At 57.8% G+C, this 21,379-nt stretch overlaps 1 protein-coding gene across 2 annotated transcripts; it reads right to left on the bottom strand.

Annotated features, from left to right (window-relative positions):
- Positions 1 to 433: 433 nt before the first annotated feature.
- Positions 434 to 11,220, bottom strand: PLA2G15 (phospholipase A2 group XV). 2 transcript variants are annotated; one of them, XM_056136295.1, is made up of 6 exons: positions 11,000 to 11,220; positions 7,806 to 7,962; positions 5,876 to 5,994; positions 5,583 to 5,681; positions 5,018 to 5,242; positions 434 to 2,121 (listed from the first exon to the last, which is right to left on the bottom strand). In XM_056136295.1, the coding sequence occupies exons 1-6, from the start codon at positions 11,112 to 11,114 to the stop codon at positions 1,610 to 1,612; spliced, it is 1,227 nt and encodes a 408-aa protein (XP_055992270.1). In that variant the 5' UTR covers positions 11,115 to 11,220; the 3' UTR covers positions 434 to 1,609. The 2 variants fall into 2 exon arrangements, with proteins under 2 accessions (XP_055992270.1, XP_055992271.1); XM_056136296.1 differs by having other exon boundaries at positions 1,899 to 2,121; positions 5,018 to 5,117.
- Between the last annotated feature and the right edge of the window lie 10,159 nt (positions 11,221 to 21,379).

Genomic DNA, 21,379 nt, shown 5'->3' with positions numbered 1-21,379 from the left:
TCCCATATGGTCCCCCGAGCACTGCCAGCAATAATTTCTGAGTGCAGGGGTATGAGTAACCCCTCAGCATCAGGGGTGTGGCCAAAAAGCAAAAAAGAAATTATAAAGTAGGCGGTGGACAAACAAGGTGAAGAAGGGCAGTGCCGCTAGGCTCACAGGCATGATCAGGTCACAAGCTGAAATGGGACAGAGGCTGGCAAGGCAAAGCTGGAGCGGTGATGGGACCGGGGCCCATGGGCTACATCCAAGAGGGTTGGATTCTGGTTCTTCATCCTAGGAGGGGCAACTAGCATCCGGAAGGAACCATGAACCATGCCTTAGTACCGTAGAAGCCCACCGCGGCCCCAGGAAAGGTCAGGTCCCAATTCCTGCCTCTCCAGATCCTTCCACTCCTTAGTCCCCTGTCACCCTCAGGGCAAAAACTGCATCCTCACAGCATCCAGAATACTTTTATTGCCAAAATTGAGGTACAACTTGCTCAGAGCCCACGTGAGGCCCACCACGCAACTCAGGGGGCCAAGGGAGAGTCAGGCGCTGGGAAGGGTCACAACAGACCAGACCCAGCTCCATGGAAACGGAAATGCAGTACAAGAGGCAGAGTCTGGCCTGAAGGAGGCTCTGGGCCCTACCCTGGAGGGTCCCCCTGAGTCTCAGCCTATGGCACCAAGACAGGAGGATTCCACCCCTGCTCTCACGCAGCACCTCTGAGGCAACAGAAAATCCCCTGAGCATGGGGGGTTTGAGGAGGTGGCATGGCCAACATGTCTCCAAGTTGGCGCCTGCAAACCGAACCTCTCTCAGCTTCCGGGTGGGGCACAGGAGCTCCGCCTCTCCCAGTCCGACTCTGGCCCTGGCACACGTCCCAGAGACCCATGACGAGCATGGCCGTGACCCTAGCGGGAGGGCAGCGGCCTTCAGTTCGCCCTTTAAGCGCTTGCACTGGGCTTGGTTGGCATCATGACCAGAGTCCCAGGGCAGAGGGAGCAGCGTCGGTGCTGACGCCAACTGCCCAACCCAGGGGATCTAGGGCTTGGGGGGGGCCCAGCCCCAGAACTGGGAAGCCATTTGCGACCCAATCCTGAGCAAGACGGCTCTTGGAGGTAAAGAAAGGAGGTGAGTGTTTGGGGCCTGGGAACCACGGAGACCCCACACTGCCCCTAACCACTGGGGCTGCCCCCCAAGAATCCAGCCGGGCTGGGAAGCTGCTGAGCCACAGGGAGGCCACAGCGTCCGCCCCCCACCCCCATCCTGGGGTCAGCAGTAGCCCTACCTGTGGCCACTGTGAAGAGGGGCCCATGCCTGGGACCTTGGGGATGGGTCCCAGCACTCTGTGGCACCCCTCAAAGGCAGGAGGCCTGAGCCTGACAGGTGAGTAAAAAGGCCCCCCGGCCCCAGGTCAGAGGAGCCTGGCCCAAACCCTCAGGAGGTCCCAACCCTCCCACTATCAGCCTCACCCTCCCCCTCTGGCCCCCCAGGTGAGTCAAGAAATTCCCTGAGGAAGGGAGAGGGCAGAAGTGTCACCCCACCCCAAAACCCCGAGCGTGGCCTGGTCTGTCTCCAGCTGCTGCACACACTGGCTCCAGAAGCCGAGAGCAGCCCGGGCTGGCGGTCAGGGCCCAAGGAGCAGGCGTTTGAGATAGGCCAGGGTGCTGGCGTTGGCCAGCATGGCGATGTGCTCATTCCCCGGCAGGTCCTGCAGCCACACTGGCTGCTGCTGGCGGCCCAGCCACGCCTGGCACTGCCGGGCGCTCTCCAGGTTCACGGTGCCGTCGCCATCCCCGAAGCAGATCTTCGGCTCCCGATCCGGGAAGCTTTCGTAATAGAAGGAGTCTGGGGTGGGAACCCCCGTGCCGTAGAGGCAGTGAAGTGGCACCCCTGGGGGCACCAGGCCCTGGACCAGCCCCTCGGTGTCCTGCCGCATGAGCCAGCCGTCGGGGAAACCGATGTCCCGGTAGAAGCGGGCGTAGTCCCGCAGCGTGTAGTTGGCGGTGGGCGTGCGCACGAACACCTTCTCGGGGGACCAGGTGGAGTTATAGGGCAGCAGCCAGCTGGTGGACACGGCCGAGCGCTGCTGCTCCCGGATCTTCAGGGGCCCGATGACGGAGATCCGGTTGTTGTCTCCTGCAGGAGAGGGCTCCCTTCAGGCTGAGCTCAGGGGTGATGGCAGCCCCCCACGGGCCCCCACGGTGTTCCCAGGGAGCGCCCATGCCAACCCGGTTCCCTTCACGTCTGCTTGCAACGCTCACGAACCGGATTACTTCACTTCCTTTTTTGTCTCCGGGGTCGGGTGTGCATTTTGGCCACACCTGCTGGAGCTCAGGGGCTACTCCTGGCTCTGTTCTCTGAGATCCCTCAAGGTGGGGTCCCTCAAGGTCCCCATGTGATGCCAGGGATGGGAGGGGGTGGGCCCAGGGCTAGCGCCCAGCTTCCCTTTCTCATTTCATCACCAGGAACTCCTCAGCCACTTTTCCTTCCCAGAGCTCAATTTGTTATGTAAATGTCACCCCGAAGCAGCTGGGCACTTATCACCTGGCCAGCAGGCACTGACCTTGTTTAGACAGGAGGCTGGGAGTCCAGAAGAATGCTCCTTTCTCTTTTATGCTACTGAGCTGTGTCGGTATGTTCCCTTTCCTGGGCTCAGCCCTGCAGACCTCTTACTCACCTGCCCATCACTGCCCGAGGCAGCCTGACCTGCAGGAGGCAGAGCAGTGGGCGAGGCTGTAGGTGAGTATCAGTCCTTCACCCAGGCATGGTGCCAACATGGACACACCCGCCGGCCAGTCCCGGGCAGGCAGAGCTGCAACTCGCGAACCAGAAGTTGGGTTTTGTAATTTTCTAGGGCCACACCCAGGAGTGTTTGAGGAACTGCTCCTCTTAGCTCTGTGCTTGGGAGTCGGTCCTGGCTGAGGTCAGGGAACCCTCTGGTGCTCGGGGCTCAATCCCGACTGCCTAAGCAAAGCCCATGCTCAGCCCAAAGGCCATTTCTCTCCAGCCCGGAGGGCGGGAACTGAGAACTTGCACTGAACACAGGTTTGCTGGAGGGGGTCGGGAACCGGCTCAGCTCAGGGCGGGGCCAGAGCAATAGGACAGTGGGTAGAACATTTGCTCTACCAGTTCAATCCTGGACCCCCCATATGGCCCCCTGAGCCCTGCCAGGAATTATTCCTAAGCACAGAGACAGGAGTAAGCCACGAGCACCACTGGGTATCACCTCAAAGCCCAAAAAAATTAAATTTCCAAGAAAACAGATGTACCTAGGGAGGCATAGCTGCACCCACGTGCCTCCCACCTCCCGTCCCCACCCCCATCCTGCCTGGGCCTGAAAACAAGTTTCCCTGAATCTGGGGCAAAGTGTGAGTTTTTTTTTTGGTAGGGCTTTTTTGGTTTTGGTTTTGGGTTTTGGTTTCTGGGTCACACCTGGCGATGCTCAGGGGTTACTCCTGGCTCTGCACTCAGGAATTACTTCTGGCATTGCTCAGCGGACCATATAGGATGCTGGGGATTGAACCCAAGTTGGATGCATGCAAGGCAAATGCCCTACACGCTGTGCTATCGCTTAGCCTTTTTTTGGCTTCTTTTGCAGAGTCTCTCACATACAAGGCAAGAGCAGGCTCGGCTTTCATTTGTTTCTTTGGGGAACAGTCTGGCAGGTGCTCAGGGCATAAGCATTGTGGGAAGAACCTGGGGCTCCAGCACACAAAGCAAAACTCTGAACCAGCTCAAAGAAAAGTTGGGGGCCACACCCTGCAGTGCTCAGAGCTTACTCCTGCCTCCGTATTCCGTTGCACGCAAGGTGAACGCCCTACCAGCCCTACTATCATCTCACTCGCTCCTCTCTGCGATTTTTTTTTTTTTTTGGGTACACCTGGAGATACACAGGGCTTATTCATGGCTCTGCACTCAGGAATCACTCCTGGTGGTGCTCAGAGGACCACATGGGATGCTGGGGACCAAACCTGCGTTGGCCACGTGCAAGGCAAACACTATCCACTATACTATCTCTCTGGCCCCTCTCTGTTAACTTTTCATATACTGGTTGAAGGTAAAGTTCTAAAAAGAATCCTGGGGAAGGGGGCTGGAGCAATAGCACAGTGGGTAAGTCGTTTGCCTTGCACGCAGCCAACCCAGGCTCAATTCCCACCATCCCATATGGTCCCCCGAGCACCGCCAGGAGTAATTCCTGAGTGCAGAGCCAGGAGTAGCCCCTGTGCATCGCCGGGTGTGACACAAAAGGCAAAAAAAAAAAAAAAAAAGAATCCTGGGGAAGCTCCGAGTGGGTTGGGGTCTTCATAGCTCCATCTCCGGCTCAGGGGTGCCCTAGTCTCCCCCTAGACCCACACTGGACAGAGCAGGTGGCTCGGATCTGCAGGGCTGAGGCCTGCATTCACCGCGCAGCCCAGACTGGCTCACAGGGAGCGGCAGGGGCTTGAATCAGATGGAGAGCAACACGCTAGTCAGACAGACCTGCTGAATGGGCTCAGGGAAGAACGTTCACAGATGCTTAGTACGTGCCTGGCTGCTGGCTAAAAGCTAAGGGCTCACCATCCGCCCCGGGGCTGCAGCTGGCAGGTTCTGACGATCTTGAGGAGGCAGGTGGTGGGGAACAGGCCAGGAGGGGTTTCTCACCAACCGCCAGGGGGGCAAGCCCCGCCAGACTGGCACCTTCGCCCTCTGTGCGCTGCCCACAGAGGAGGTGCAGCTCCCTAACAGGAAACTGTGGGCCAGCCTTCCTCCTTGGGGCAAAGGCAGGTCGGGGAGAAGGGGAAGGCTGCCCGGAAGTCAGGCCAGCTACATCCAAACCCAGAGTGTGAGTGTGTGTGACCTCAAGGACCAAGTTTTGCCGTCCCTGAAGAGGAACCAGATGCAAATAGCAGGAGTCACCAACTAGCGAGGGAAAACGAGGCCGAGGGCTGGGTCTCCTCCGTGGGAGGGAAACGCCCGGCCCCGGGTGAGAGAAGGGGGGGGAGGAGGCGGGGGCAGGCCGCCAGCAGAACCAGCTGGACCCTGCGGGTCTTACCTGAGGCCAGGACGCGCAGTGTCTTGGCTACGCCCCCCCAGGGCGCACCCAGGGCCACGAAGGCCCGGATGTACTTGTCCTTCCAGGCCTGCGGCTGCCGCTGCAGAAAGTAGAGCGTGTACATGTTGCCCATGCTGTGGGCGACCAGCACCACGGGGCCCCCGTACAGCTGGTACATGTCCTCGATCATCTCGCGGAGGGCCAGGAAGTAGGGCCCGTTCTCATCTGCAGGCCAGAGCCGGGCAGGGGTCAGGCAGGAAGGGTCCTGGGGCCTGAATCAAGCTCTCTTGGGCCAGACCCAGGACCAGATGGGCGGGGAGGGGATGGTCCATGTCTCCCCCACCCCCCGGTTCCATGAAGGGAGGAGACGAGGGGGCCTTGCCCCCCTCTTCAGTCTGTCTTCCCCCGGAAGTCCTGCGGGATCGGCAGGGAAGGACAGGACAGAAGAACCCCAGGTGGCAACTATGATGAGGGGTCAGCAGGAGAGCACAAAGCGTGCGGTGACCGGGACCTCCTTGTCCCCACCTTCCCAGACTTTAGGGAGGAATCGAGGATGACCACTTACTTGGAGCTCGGCGCCAGTCGTAGGGGGCCCCGCGGACATCCTCACCCCGCGTGTAGCCCCAGCCCACGAGGCTGTCCACCATGGTGTGGAAATAGGAACCTGCAGACGAAGGGCACTTGGTGTCTCCACCTGCGGCCTCAGGGCAGGGAAGCTGACCCGGCACTTTCCCCGCAGCCCCCTGGATGGGACCCCTGTAGCAACAAGGGACCTGACCCCCCTCCCCCAGGCGGCAGGGGTCTTGCCATTCAAAGAACCCAGCCCCTACCCGGGGGGCCTGCGGGAGGGCTACGCACCCACGCTTCTTTTGCTGGGGTCCAGGAACTCCAGCGAGAAGGTCTGCCCAAAGCCAGGGACCTGGATGTCCACACCTTCTGGAAAGTGTGTGGTCCGGGAGGTTCTGTTGTAGATCAGCCTGGGGGGAGGGTGGGCGGAGATGCAGAGTGGTCACCTCAGGGTGACCCACCCCTGGTTTGGTCAGATGCAGAGAGGAGACCAAAAGTCAGGCTCTAGAGCCCGAACCAGAGGAACGCTCTGAGGGTCCTCGAGGTCCCTGTGCGGACCGACCCCAGCGCCCACCCTGGCAACAGTCCCTTCCTTTTCTCTTGTTTTGGGGCCGGGTGTGGCTTATGCCCAGGGCTTATGCCCAGGTCTGACTCAGGGGTCACTCCTTTAGGGCTCAGGGGGCCGTATGAAGCGCCGGGGGTCAGTTGTGTAGCCAAGGTAAGCGCCATGCCCCCTGTACTGTCTCTCCACCCCCCTTTTATAAATCCCAGTGTTGCAGCACAGCGCTCAAGGGACCCTGCGGTGCCGGGGACCCAACCCAGGGCTCTGGCCCCAAAGCATGAGCACTAGGAGCCCATGGAATTATCTCCCCGCCCGCACTCCCTGCTGTCACCCGGCACAAACAACTTTTGTGTGTTTGTGTGTGTTTGTGTCTGTGTTTGGGCCACAGCTGGGTCACTCAGAGGTGACTCCTGGCTCTGCACTCAGGACTCACTCCTGGCGGTGTGCAGGGGACCATATGGGATGCCGGGATTCGAACCTGGGTCGGTCACTTGCAGGCAAGCATCTAGGCCACGGACTGGGAGAGGGGAACGGCAGGCCTGGCCCTGCCATAAACACTGTCCCATCAGCCCCCCTCCACAGATGCTCTCAGCACCCAGCACCAACCCCGCATCCCACAGGCCTCCCCACCAGCACCCGAGTACGGAGCACTGCTGTGTGGGTGTGCAAGGCTGGAAATGATGAGAACGGACATGGGGACAGGGACACCATTGCCTGCCTCTGTGCCCAAGAAAACAGCCAGGACCTTCAACAGCTGTTCCCACCCTTCGGACACCCTAAGACTAGCCACAGAAAGCTGGCGAGAGCCCCAAAATGGCCCAAATACTAGGCACTGGGGGGGGGGGGGTCGTAGAGAGAGCTCAACTGTGTGGTCCAAATCAGGACTGAGTAGAATATCCAGCACCACACATGATCCTCCCTGCCCTGCCAGGAGTGATCCCTGAGTGCTACTAGGTGTAGTCCCAAAACACAACAAAGCATAACAAAAACAAAAACAGAGTGTCTTATCTAACAGCAATTATTATGACTATGACATTACCGTCACCGCGGGTAGGGCATTTGCCTTGCATGCGGCTGATCCGGGTTCGATTCCCAGCATCTCATATGGTCCCCTGAGCACCACCAGGTGTTATTTCTGAGTGCATGAGCCAGGAATAACCCCTGTACATCGCAGGTATGACCCCAAAAGCCAAAATAATAAATAAATAATGATGGTATGACTATGAAGTTACTACCGGTTCTTGTCCGGGGGCCACACCCAGCAGTGCTCAGAGACTACTTCCTGCTCAGCACTTGGGGGAACGGGATACACAGGGGATGGAACCGGATTTCTCACATGCAGGTCACCCACACTAGCCCTGTGGACCCAGCCCAGCCCGAGCCCTGAGCTAGAGATCAGGTAGCAGGAGATGGAGTTTGTTCGGTCTTGTATTTGTCTGGGGGCCACGCCCGGGGGCTCAGGGCTTCCTCCTGGCAGGCTGGGGACAGCACGGGGTTCCAGGAATCCAACTAAGTGCAAGGCAAGCACCCTGCCTGCTGGGCGGTTGCTCCGGCCCCCAGTTCATCATTTCCAGTTATGTCTGGAGACGCAGGGGCGCTGGCATCTGGACAGAGGACATGGGGAGTCTGGGGACTTGGGGGTCTGCGCCACCCACCCACCTGATGTTGTCGATCCAGCAGTCGATGATGACGGGCAGCAGCAGCTCCAGGTTGAGCCAGAGCGTGAAGTAGCTGTCGGTCCTCTTGGAGCAGAGGTAGTGCACGACGCTCGGCTTGTCCAGCTTGGCCTCCAGCTGGTTGCCCAAATCTCCGGGCACTGCAGGGAGGCACAGAGCCAGCTAGAGTTCCTGGAAGCTTGAACCCCAAGGCTTATGCTCCCCTCCCCCGCCGGACCCAAGTGGGTAACAGGACAGAGCATGGGGTCCCTTAACCAGCCCCTGGGAATCCAGAGAAGCATCTAGAACCGGCGTGTGTGTATGTAGGTGGGGGGGAGGGGACAGGGGGAAGGGGAGAAGGCGGTGTGCAAAGGTGTCAGGGTCACAGCTGACACGTTCCCAAGGACCCGGATTCGCTAAGCCCACGGTCTTGAGTCTGGTCTGAGCCTGGGTCTGAGACGGCTACACTCAAACCACAGCCCTGTGGCTTGGGGGTGTCAGACCCCAGGGTGACCTTCCTCCCCACTAGGCCACACACTGGGCTCCACCCCCACCCCCTGGCATCACGGCCCAACACTCGAGTCTTCATCTACATACACCCCCATGACTGTCTGTGCCTGTCTCCAACGCCCCCAAACGTGGACTCTTGTGCAAATCACAATCGCAGAGTGAGCAAGTGTCTGCTGAGCTCCCCTGAGCCCTGCAGGGTCAGCCAGCCCCAGCCCCCCCTCCATGCCCTTGGAGAAGACAGGGGTCGCCGGGGGGCCCTGGCTACCCTCCTCCCTTCATGACTGGGGTGTAGAATCCTCCCCCAAAGGCAAATGGCTGGAAGAAGAAGTTGCCACATCTACTCTCTCAAGATGTCCTTTGACCTGGTCAGCCTGTGGGGTTTCTGAAATTAGCAGAAGTCACGTTCTGAGCCACTTTTTGCCTAGTATGTCGACAAGCACTCACATGTTCTCAGGCCCAAGAACACTGGGACAGGACAGCCTTATTAGGCCCATTTTACAGATGAGGAGACTGAGGGAGGTGGGAATGGGTGCAGATAGCCTCTTCCCCTACCCAGTGCCTTCTGTATTACATCTTGGCTTCTGCTGCTCCTACCCACAGAGGCTGGTCATCCTGAAATGCTGATCCTCGGAAGGTCGAGATTAGGTCCCCTGATCTGTGTCCAGACACTGGGGTTGCTGCCACGGGGCTTCTCAGGGCTGACGCCAGCAGCCTCACTCTGGGATGCCAGGCAGTTTACTCTTCAGGTCTGTTGCCGATGCATTGGCAGGGTCAGGAACTGAATCCAGGACCTCGTACACATAAGACAAACAATCTACCACTGGGTCACATCCAGGTCCAACTTTTTGTGGGCGGGAGGGTAGGAAGTAGCCAGCCATGCACGGGGCCTACTCCTGGCGGTGCTTAGGGGACCATATGCAGCGCCAGGACCCAACTGGAGGCTGCACACAAGACAAGTGTCTTAAGCCCATGCTATCTCCTCAGCCTCTCTCCCCTTTTTGTTTTGGGGCCACAACCAGAGGTACCTAGGGGCTTCTCCCAGCTCAGTGCCCAGGGGTTGCCCCCGGCAGTGCTAGGAGGGCATACGGTACCCAGGATCAAACCTGTGCTTCCTGCTCACTGAGCCCCTGCTCTAGCCCTGAACTTTCTCCCCAAACTGAAACTGAGACGTTTCCAGTGCCAATTTCTCTGTGATGGTGGGTGGAGCCCGAGGCGCCAAGGCCGTGAGTGACCTAGCAGAAGGGTGTTTGGTCTGCGCCCATCAGGGGGAAAGGGCGAGCGGCTCAGGGACCACGACTTCCCAAGGCCACGCGCCCAGACTCAGGATCAGTAGACTCGACCCACTCCCTGGGGCCTTCAGGGTATAAAACACATGACACGAGTCATGAGTTACAGAGTCTACTCCTCCCCCCACCGCCTTTCCGGTCAGCCGAACCACTACCACCCTCGTCCACTGTGCAGTTCCCTCTGCCTGCACCGCCCGGGGCCCATTGGCCTGCTCCAGGAATCCCTCGACATCCACCCGAGTCAGCAGTCCTGTGCCTGCCAAGCACAGACCGCGTTTCTAGCCATCGCTGGGAGTCTCATCCTCCAGGCTGAGGCAGGTTGGGCCCAAGCTGCACCCAGCATCCTCCTAAAGCAATTCTGGCCCAAAGCTCCCAGCACAGGACTGCCTGAGCCCACACCAACGGTCACCACCCCCTTTTGGGAATGACGACAACCTCCCTGAAATATTCTGAGCGGGGGAGCTGGGGCTGGGGCTCAGCGGCGGAGCTCATGCCCTGCACGGCTGGATTCTATCACATCCCTGGCACCGCAAAAATGAAACAAAAAGCCCCAGAGGGAAAGAGCAAGTGGGTGTCTGCACCCGGCTCTGAGTGTGGATCACCTGCCTGCAGCGGCTGCTGAGAGCCATCATAGGGGGAGAGACTGACAGCTACAACGATGTGACTAAAGTCCCCGCGATGGCTAGCCTGTGACTCCAGATGGTCCGTGGGGCAGAGCTCCGAGAGGTCACAGGTGCCCAGGAACCCACAGGTGCGGCTCCAGGCCACTCAGCGCCTGGTCCAAGTAGGTCTGGCAGGGATGAGCGAAAGGGCAGGCTCCCCCACATCTGCTCCTGGTTGCCCACCGTGGCATTAGCCCAGCGCCCCTTGACTGGGCCTCGGTACCCTGCTCGGATACTACCCCCCAGTTTGCTAGGGGTGGGAGAGGGAGGGGGCAGGCCAAAGTGCAACCACCTGCCCAAACTGTTGCCTCTCCCGTAGTGGCCTCTGCAAGGGTCAAGGGAGAGAGGGCTAAGCATACCAAGTCGACCCTGAGGTCGCTGGTGGTCAGTCCAAGACCACATCACGCACTCCCTAACTCCTCACATACCCCACATCTCAGAAACGAGGCCGGAGGGTGTCGAGTCATTACAGTTTAAAAAACAAACAAATAAACAAAAAACTAACTAAAAACGGTTATGAGGCGAGGCGTCAGACTACGTACACGGAACCGCGCTGCCAGGCGCTGACCCTCCCACCCTCACCCCGGGATTCCACAGGGGAGGAGAGGGTGACCACGCCCGCGCCCATCAGAGCGGCAAGCGCACCGACGGGCTTTTACGCCCGAGCACCCCCTCGTCCCCGCTCTGCACCCCAGGAATGCAGCCCTGCACGCACGCAGACGCCTGGACGCGAGCCTCACCCAACACCACCGGAGGGGGTCGTCCAGCCGGGAGCGTCGGGGCTGCGAGCAGCAGGAGACACAGGAGCCCGCGCGGGAGCAGGGCCGCGGAGCTGGAGCCGCGGCCCAGACCCATGGCGAGCGGGCGCGCACAGCTGCGGGTTCAAGGTGCAGGTTCGGCTCTCGGGGCTCGCGCCTAGGCCCGGGGCGGCGGCGACGCGCTTAACCCCGCCGCCCGGCACCGCCCGCAGCCGCCCAGCCAATCGGAGCCCGCCTCCCGCAAAAGACCGGCCAATAGGGACACGCCCGCCGGCCACGGCCCTCCCCGGAGCGCTCCTTGTCCCGCTCCTGGCCCGCCCCCAGCCTGTTCCATTGACTGCGCTGCGCGCCGAACGCATCGAACGCATCGGTCGCTCGCGGCTGGGCGCGACTCGCACCCTCGCAGCCACCCCCTCGGGGAGCCCGGCCCGCCGCAGCCGTGCACCGAGCCCAGCCTCCGGCGCCCCAGGTCCACGCGGCGCAGCGCCACCCCTGATTCCTGACCCGTGATCCCGAACGGGGGTTCGGGGTCCAAGCGTTTGCTGCTGCTGCATGCCCCGGGCCAAGGGGGAAAGTGAGTCCAGGGCCGTTCTTTGGTCTTTAGCGGACCTGGAGCTGCCCAGGACCCTTGTGAACCCCACACAGGGCTCTTCGCATCCCGTTTTGTGTTTGTTTGTGGGCTACATCCGGTGTTGCCCAGGGACTATTCTGGGCTCTGTGCTCAGAGGCGACTCCTGGCGGTGCTAGGGTCCCATATGCCTGCCGTGCCTGGGATCTAACCCCGTCTTGTCCTGTGGAGACCTTACCTCCTGCGCTCTCTCCCCCTCACACCTAGTTCTGCGGACCTCTGGCTTACGGTCCCCCCTCCCCCCCCCCCCACACTCTGCTTCAGACTAGGGATGGGGATGGGACAACAGAGACAGGGTCAGTGTGTTACTGTCATTATTTTACTATTATGACACTGTTATTTACAATGTTGTTCATAAGTTTCAGGCATACAATGTTGCAACACCAGTACCAACCACCGGTGTCCCCAGGTTCCCTCCCAACCCACCTCCCTAACAGGTACTTTTTTTTTTTTTTTCTTCTTGGGCCACACCAGCGATGCCAGTTACTCCTGGCTCTGCACTCAGGAATTACTCCTGGCCGTTCTTGGGGGACCACACGAGATGCCAGGGATTAAATTTAGGTCGGCCACGTGCAAGGAAAACGCCCTACCTGCTGTACTATTGCTCTGGCCCCCAGGCACTTTTTTTTTTTTGCTTTTTTGGGTCACACCTGGTGATGCAGAGGGGTTACTCCTGGCTCTGCACTCAGGAATTACCCCTGGCGGTGCTCAGGGGACCATATGGGATGCTGGGAATTGAACCCAGGTTGGCCGCATGCAAGGCAAATTGCCCTACCCACTGTGCTACTGCTCCAGCCCCAGCACTTTTTTTTTTAATTCTTAAAAAAAAGTTTCATTTTAAAATTTTGCTTTCTGACTCTGAGCTTGGGCTGGAGCTATAGTACAGCGGTAGGACATTTGCCTTGCACGAAGCCAGCCCGGCTGAGCGGGTTCAATTCCTCCGCCCCTCTCGGAGAGCCTGGCAAGCTACCGAGAGTATCTCACCCGCACAGCAAAGCCTGGCAAGCTACCCATGACATAGTCAATATGCCAAACACAGTAACAAGTCTCACAATGGAGACGTTACTGGGCCCACTCGAGCAAATCAATGAACAACGGGAGGACCATGACCGTGACTCTGAGCTTGTTGCCATCAGCACCATCACGATGATTTTCTGCTCCTCAGTAAGGACAGCATATGCTGTCCTGACTCGACATAGCACCACCGCAGGCCTGCAGGACTGTGTTTTCGTTTTAGAGACCTCTTAGGTCTCACAGCACAAACTCCTCCAGGCTGGCCACGCGCACACAGCTGGGGCCTACCCAGCCTTTTTGGTATAAAGGTAAATGCTATTTCCAGGGCCTCAGGAAAGCCTAGTTTAGCTGGAAACTGTACTGCGGAAGAGCCTGTCACAGTATGTCAAACACTGGGCTATTCTGAAGCCTCAGAGACACCATCCAGAAGAGTTGGTTGTTTTTTATTTAATTTTTTTTTCTTTTTGGGTCACACCCGGCAATGCTCAGGGGTTATTCCTGGCTCATGCACTCAGGAATTACTCCTGGCGGTGCTAGGGGGACCATATGGGATGTTGGGAATCGAACCTGGGTCGGTCATGTTGGCTGCGTGCAAGGCAAATGCCCTACCCGCTGTGCTATTGCTCCAGCCCAGAGTTGGTTGTTTTTTTAGGGGGGTGGGGGTCTGGGGAACACCAGGCTGTGTTCAAGGCTTACTTCTGCCTCTGTCCTCAGGGATCACTCCCAGTGGCGCTCAGGGAAACTTATGGGGTGCTGGGAATTGAACCTGGAGTTGGCCATGTGCAAGGCAAGCGCCCTACTCACTGTATTATCACACCAGACCCCAACAGGCACATTTTTAAGTTTAATGATTGTAGTTTGGATCTCCTGCTTACTGTGCTGTTGGCTCTGTTGTTTAGATATAGATCTGCAACCCCCTTCTGCAAGGCCCCAAGTGCCTGAGGGCTCTTCCTTGCCTCGATACCTCCTGTCTGCCTCTCCTACCTTTCTATCTCAATTTCTTTTCTTCACTGCCCTTCTGTAGGGCCCAGGGTGGTCGCAGGTACCCTGGTCCTTGTTATACAGCCCATAGAGAGGTCAGGTCTGTATTTGGATTAGGAGTGAAAGTGACCATTTATTGGGCACTGGAGTTTGGACTCACCCTACCAAAGTAGTTTGTTTGCTGGGCAGAATGGCCTTGAGCCTTGGTCCTTCTCCATGACTCACGAGCATGTTCCCCCAGAGAGCCAGAGGGTGCCAGGGCTCCAATATCCGATCCCTAAAGGACTCTGCAGCACACAAAGGAGAGTCAGTGATGTGCTGGCACCACACGTCACTCTGGGCTAGGGGACAAGCATGTTTGGGGACTGGAGGTTTTCATCCTCCACAAACCCCCAACCCAGGCTAGACATAGTCAGGTCATCTGCCTGGTCCCAAGGTCTCTGTCCCTCTGCTTCCTTCCTCTTGGTCAGTGACTGAGCTGTTCCCACGTCTCTGTGACTTCTCTGTGAACCCTGCCCTCGTCTACTTCCCAGCAGTCTGGGGACATAGGGCTACACCCTCAATGCACGGGAGGTCATGCAGTTCCAGGGATCATCTTCTCTTTGTGTTGCAGTGCGAGGATCAAATCTCAGGCCTGCCACCTGCAAGGCAGGCGTGCTGTTAGCTAAGTTGCATTCTGGATCTACTCTTACTCTCTTTGGTTTTGTGGCCCATACCAGGTTGGTGTTCAGAGGACACTCTTGGCAGTGCTCAGGGGATCATGTGATACTGGGGATGAACCCAGACTTCCTGCATGCAACGCTGTGTGCTGGCCCTTTGAGCTGTCACCCCAGTGCCCTCCTATATTTTCTTTTTTGGCAGGAGGAAGGTGACACCCAGCGTTGCTCAGGCTCAGTCCTGACTCTGTGCTCAGGGATCACTCCTAGCAGTGCTCTGGACACCTATGTGGTGCCTGGGGTCGAACCCGAGTCAGCTGCGTGCAAGGCCTTTCCACTACGCTATCTCTCCAGCCCCACCCCACCACATTCTTACAGAGGAACAGATCAATGGCCGTGGCGGGGGTACCCGCCTTTCCTAAGGTTCAGCCACTTCCCATCTCAGGTCCTATCTGGACCACCCCCCTAGCCCCAGCCCAGCCCCCTGCCTCCCTCACCTCCATCTCAGGCCCCAGCAGAGAGGCTGCTGTGACCCCTTGTGTGGGAAGCCATGGAGACCCCCTGGCAGGGCTCGAGGGAAGCGGGGGGCCAGAGCCAAGCTTGGGGAGAGGCAGGAGCTCCCCCTTCCCACAGGCCCTTCAAGAGACAGGAAGCATCAGGTTTGGGTGGGGGGAGTCCCCAAGCCTGGCCCTGCAGACAGACATTGGGAGGTGAGGGGTCCTCCCTTTCACAAAGGTTTGCCATCCCTGGCCCTGGGTGGGGGAGGGTTGACTCTTCTCTAGATAATCCCTAATTCCCAGATCCACAGCCAGAGGTGACCTGGGCTTGCCATCTCTCCCTGCCCCAAAGCCAAACCTTGTGTCCTTTCATGGGTGTCCCCTCTGTGCCCTTTTGCTATAGGTTGTTCAAGACAGGCACTGTGACACATGCCAGGCCCCAACCAGGCCCCCCACTATGCCTGCATTCATCTCACTCCGAGTCCTTTTCCCCAACTTCCACTGCCCCGCAGTCCAGTTCTGACCTCCAGCCTCAGGTCACTTTCTTGCTCCCTGGAACAGGACCGTGTTGCCCCGGACATCTGCACGGAACCACTCTAGAGTCGCAGGGCTAGGGCATTCAGCTGAGTGTTTAGGTCTCACTGCTTTGAAGCCGGCTCTGCATGACCTCCTTAAGAATCTAGTGGTCGGGGCTGGAGTGATAGTACAGCGGGTAGGGCGTTTGTGTTGCACATGGCTGACCCGGGTTCCATTCCCAGCATCCCATATGGTCCCCCGAGCAATGCTAGGAGTAATTCTCTGAGTGCAAAGCCAGGAGTAATCCCTGTGCATTGCCGGGTGTGACCCAAAAGGAAAAAAAAAAAAAGAAGAATCTAGTGGTGGAAGTGCTGGAGCGATAGTACAGTGGGGAGGGCGCTGGCCTTGCTCGCAGCCAACCCAGGTTCGATCCCCAGCATCCCATATAGTAACTCCTGAGTGCTGAATCAGGAGTGACCCAAAAAGCAAAAATAAATAAATAAAATAAATAAATCTAGTGGTGGAGCCCAAACAGCTGTACAGCGGGGAGGGCACTTGCCTTGCACATGGGTCCTGAGAATTCTATATCGTTCCACACCGCCAGGAGTGATCCCTGAATGCAGAGCCAGGAGTAACCTTTTAGCACTGGTAGGTGTGGCCAAAATATCCTTTCTCCCTCTCTCTCACCCTCTCTCTCCCTCTCTCTCCCCTCCCCGCCCCCCGCACACCGCCCCCCCCCCGCCCCAGAGCAAGCTCTTCACCTATCCTGTTCTCATCCCTGCCAGATTGCTAGTTACCTCCAACATGTTAGCTCGAGCCTCCCTCCACCTTGCTGGACAGGGTCCCGGAACCCAACAGACCTGGGGAAGGAACTAAGGGACTAAGAGGAGACTGGGTGTACATAAGACGAACAGGGAGGAGAGTTTTCCTGTGGAGGCAACAACTTCCTGGGCAAAGGCTGCGTATAGACATAAACCCAGAAGCTGGGCAGCCAGGCCCGCGGGAGCACCCTCAGCTGAGAACCCAGACAGTTCTGCCTTCCCTCCCCCACGCCCTTGCTCAACTTCCAAGTTCTTCTACTTGGACCAGCTGGAGCTTGGGGCATTCCTAGTCAGACCAGGGCTTCCCAGCTGGTTTGGCTTAATTTGGCCTCTTTGCAAGTTAACTGACTTCCCTAGAGCTAGTTACACACAGGCTCCTAGTCCTCTGCAGTCCAAGTCTTTTTGGGATCTGGAGTGGCCATCACTGACCCAGTTATGATGGTGCCCAGGGTGCAAGAGGCTCGGAACAGGCCTTCCAGCCCAGGGCATCAAGGAAGGCTGCCTGTAGGAAGAAGAATTATTAGAGATGGGTCATGAAGGATACATCGTAGCTTCGGGAAAAGAAGGGAATGTAAAAAGGTTGAGACCTTGAGAAACAAGCATGAACACTCAGTCTGGATTTAGGAATCACTTGTGAGGGGTCTGTGTCCTGGACCTCCCTCTCTCTTCCTCACACTCCCCCTCTCAGCGATCCTGCGCAAGGCGCAAGGCACAAGGCAGTCACCGCGCCCTCTGGTGGGTGCCAGGGAGCTGCGCATGCTCCATGCTGGAACCAGGAGACGGAAGGTAGAAGATGTGCCTCGCGGGGCGGCCGATGCCAGCGATGGACTCCAGCGCCGTCACTCCAGGCGGGGTCTTTGCTGACCCAGCAAGGAAAGGTTGGCACTCTTACACTAATCCTAGACGCCCTAGAGGTTGCTGGTGTCCCTAGATATTCCCACCTTCTATAAACCATCGGATAAAGGAAGGGATTCTTTGAGTGTGAGACCTGCTCTGGGGACCCAATTCTTTCTCTGCAATAGATGGAGTGAGGTTTGGGAAAGGCATCTATCTGCTGGCCATTGGAACCTCCTTGCCATCTCTTATTCATTCGTTCTTTTTTTTGGGGGGGGGTCACACCCGGCAATGCACAGGGGTTACTCCTGATTCATGCACTCAGGAATCACTCCTGGCGGTCCTCAGGGGACCATATGGGATGCTGGGAATCGAACCTGGGTTGGCCGCGTGCAAGGCAAACGCCCTACCCGCTGTGCTATTGCTCCAGCCCCTCATTCATTCTTTAGGATTGGTGTGGCCTGCCCGGAGCAACACTGCCACATGGGTTTTGTGTGTGTGTGTGTGTGTGTGTGTGTGTGGTGAATGGACACTCTTTGAGCCCTCCACTTATCAGCTAAGCTGCTAAGGAGAAAGATGCCTTGCGGGGAAATTTTTGTGCAGGAGCCAAAGGTTAACAAGGGCTAGAAAGCCAGCAGGCTGAGCTGGGTGCAGCTCTGCTTTGTTTGTGGCAATGCTTTGCAGTTGCCTGGCCAGGACCTGTGGGTCACCCAGCACCATAGGGATGGGCCCGCAAGATAAGTGGGAGTAGCCCTTGAGTACTAGCGTTGTGGAAATTCTCACCAACAGCCAGAGAAAAACCAAGCAGTATCTCTGAGAAGTGGGAGGACATACTTTAATTTCACACCGGTGGGGACTCAGCAGAGGCTTGCTCCAAAGACTGGGCCCAGAACAGAGGCGAGAGCATTTTTTTTTTTATAGAATATCTAAAGGGGGATGAAGGCATTTGCAGGCAGCAGGTGGGAGAGTATAGAAGCAGAAATTCTTTTTTTTGTTTGCTTTTATTTTTGCTTTTTGGGTCACACCCGGCGATGCACAGGCGTTACTCCTGGCTCTGCGCTCAGGAATCACTCCTGGCAGTGCTCAGGGGAACATATGGGATGCTGGGAATCGAACCCGGGTCTGCTGCGTGCAAGGCAAACGCCCTACCCGCTGTGCTATTGCTCCAGCCCCCATAGAAGCAGAAATTCTTAAGCATGTTATTTTGTGAAGTAGGGTCTGGACCACCCCAAGGGCATCAGCACATTTGGAGGACATTGCCAGGTTACCAAATGACATGGTGACCATCTCAAGGATATCCCAAATGCACTCCATGGTTAGTCGTGTCTCACAAACTTAGCTGCTCCTTGGCAGCCCCTGCTCTCTGGTGTCAGCCTGTTTGAAATGTGGGCAAAGGTCTATTTTTTCCATTGTCACTAGGTGTGAGGACACCCACCCAGACATAGAGAGGTGAAGAGTTGCTGTGAGGGAGGGGGGAAGAGTTTTGAGGAGACTGGAGGTTATTTCCACAGCAGATGAAACAACACTAAGTCCTTTTTTCCTCTATTAGTTTTAGGAACTACTACTTCCTAGCCTGTCCTGAAGATCTGGTATTCTCATGGGCAGTGGGTAAGGAGATACTAGCACTGTTAGCATTGTCCTCCTGTTGTTCATTGATTTGCTCGAGCAGGCACCAGTAATGTCTCCATTATGAGACTTGTTGTTACTGTTTTTGACATATCAAATGTCAAGGGAAGCTTGCCAGGCTCTGCCGTGAGGGTAGGATACTCTCGGTAGCTTGCTGAGCAATCCGAGAGGGGCGGAGGAATCGAACCCAGGTTGGCCGTGTGCAAGGCAAATGCCCTACCCGCTATGCTATCGCTCCAGCCCAAGGAAACAATAAAACACAAACAAAACACTGTCTTCCCCTTGTTTATCAATTTTGCTCGAGCTGGCCCAGTAACGTCTCCATCGTGAGAATTGTTGTTACTGTGTTTGGCATATGGAATACGTCACAGGGAGCTTGCCAGGCTTTGCCGTAGGGGGGAGATGCTCTCGGTAGATTGCCGGGCTCTCCGAGAGGGGCGGAGGAATCGAACCGGCTCGGCCGGGCTGGCTGCGCACAAGGCAAACGCCCTACCACTGTGCTATTGCCCCAGCCCAAGGAGACAATAAAAATAAAAAATTTACTGGGGTGGGATATAAGTCAAAGTCAAACCTACACCCATAACCCCAGCAATGCAAAAAAACAAAACAAAACAAAAACAAAAACCAAAAAACTAAACCCTTGTGTTGGTTTTGGTTTGGGGACCACACTTGGTGATGCTCAAGGATCACTCCTGGTGGGCTGGGAGAAAATTAAGTAGATTACTTACTGTGTTGGAAATTGTCTTAGTGTTGGGATAGAAGAGAAGGCTGGGGCAAACGAGTAAGGATTGTTTATATTATAGGAGTCATTTAGAAGGGGCCACAGTGGCTAGGATCCTAGCCTTCCTTGCGGCCAACCTTGGTTGGATCCCCAGCACCATATATGATCCTCCCAGCCAGGAGTGACCAGAGTACAGCCATGTGGCCCCAAACAATAGAAAAATAACGACACATCTTGATGAGTAAGGGACTCCGAAAAGCAGGAACCCTAATGTTTTCCTAGTCTTTTTAAAGTTTTGTTTTGGGAGGGGCACACCTGGCAGCTCTTGGTGCGGTGCGGGGATCCCTATCCACGACGCTAACAGGCCACGGATAGCACCCAGGGTCTCACGTATGCAAAGCATGTGCTCAGTGCGGTGGGCCATCTCTGTTATTTTATTTCTGTCCAGTGGGTAGAGGTGGCTAGACACATGCACCAGGTTTTGAGGAAGCCCCTCACGTCGGCAAACCCTAGTTTCAGGCTCCAACACAGCAGGGATCTGGGCAGCCCTGAGTGCAGGGCTTGTCTCTAGTGGGAACGCACTTAGACCTGTCAAAGGTGTCACGCTGGAGGGGCGACCCAGAGGACCCGGCTATGCGGGCTTCCACTCACGCAGAAGGCTGACTGGGGCAGAGCCTAAGGCGAAGGTCTGGTTACACAAATCCGGGCACCAGGAAAGGTGAGATCCACAGACACCGGAAGGCCTGGAGGGGCCACCAGGACTCAGAGCTGCAGGAGCCGGAGTAGGAGCGAGGAATGCCTAGGGGCGCTACTGCGGAGTCTGGAGAGTGGACTGGGCGCGCGGGGGCGTGGCCAGGAGGAGGCGCCGCCGCCGCTCTGCGCACGCGCCCGAGGCCAGGGGCGGGGCCTCACCTCACCTCGCTGTCGCGCCCCGCCCCGCGAACAAATATTTGACATTCCAGCCTTATCTGGGGGCGGGGCCCGAGATGCGCGTCTTCCCGCCTCCCGCCGGGCTTGATTGGCTTAGAGGTTCCGGGGGTGGGGACAGAAGAAGCGCCGGGGTGGGCGGCCCGGAGAGGAGCCTCGCGGGGAAATACCCGTCTGCTCCCCAAAGGGAGCCGCTGATTGTCCCGAGCCGCTGCCAGACGGGTCTGCTTCCCACTCCTCGAACTCGGGTTCCGGTGCAACCACTTTCGTCCCAGGCGCCTCAGTTTCTTTCCCTGCAAATGGGGACACGCTGGGCTGGGGGTTCCGTGGGCACTCGGAGGCACCCCTTCCACACCCGCCTTCCTCGCTCTTCCCATTGTTCGAAGGTCGGGACTCAGCGCCCAGCTTTTCCAAAGTCGGTGCGGCTCCGGTTCAGGCGCCTTCCTCTACGCTCTTCCCTCGGGATTCTTCAGTGTCTCAATCCCCCAAATGGGGACATTCAGAGATGCCCCGGCGGCCCGGAAACGCGGTCCGGGAGTGAAGGACGCTCTCCGCGCTCGGCAGGGAGAAAGGGGCTCCCGCGCTGTCGGTGCGGGACGGAGACGGGAAGGAGGGTTCCAGCCCGCGTGCGCGCCACTCCTTCCCGCGGCGCGCTCGCACCTCCAGATAACAGAGCTCGCGTCCAGCGGGGAGGGCGACCAGAAGCAGGAGTCCCCAGGCCGGGTAGGGGTGACCATCTAGGCCGGGTCGAGAGTGCAGCTCTCGAGAATTGGGGGGAGTGCAGCGGGGCGCATCTTCTCCAGCCCCTGCCGCAGCTCCGAAGTCTGCGCAACTCTGGCGCGCAACCAGCGCGCTTTGGCACCGGGTGCAATTCCTGAGCTGAGCAAAGCCCGGCCTTCGCACCCGTGTGGCCGGGTCCTGCCCTGTGACCTCCGATGACCGATCCCTCGCCGCGCGCCCGCGCGTATACCCACACTCTTGGCTCTAATGACCTCTGCTGGTTCCCGCCGCCTTCTCCCCCAGAGGAATTCTGGTGATCCCCCACGGGCTTCTGCGTGGTACCTGCTAGCACTTCGCCGACCCGCTTGACCCTTTGGTGGCTTGTATCACTCCAGACTCCCTACCGGGATCTCCACAGGCC

Source organism: Sorex fumeus, unplaced genomic scaffold, assembly GCF_029834395.1.
Source record: "Sorex fumeus unplaced genomic scaffold, SorFum_2.1 ptg000122l, whole genome shotgun sequence".
Lineage (NCBI taxonomy): Eukaryota > Metazoa > Chordata > Mammalia > Eulipotyphla > Soricidae > Sorex > Sorex fumeus.
Note: the sequence above shows the minus strand (reverse complement) of the source record. Positions and strands in the feature narration are given on the sequence as shown.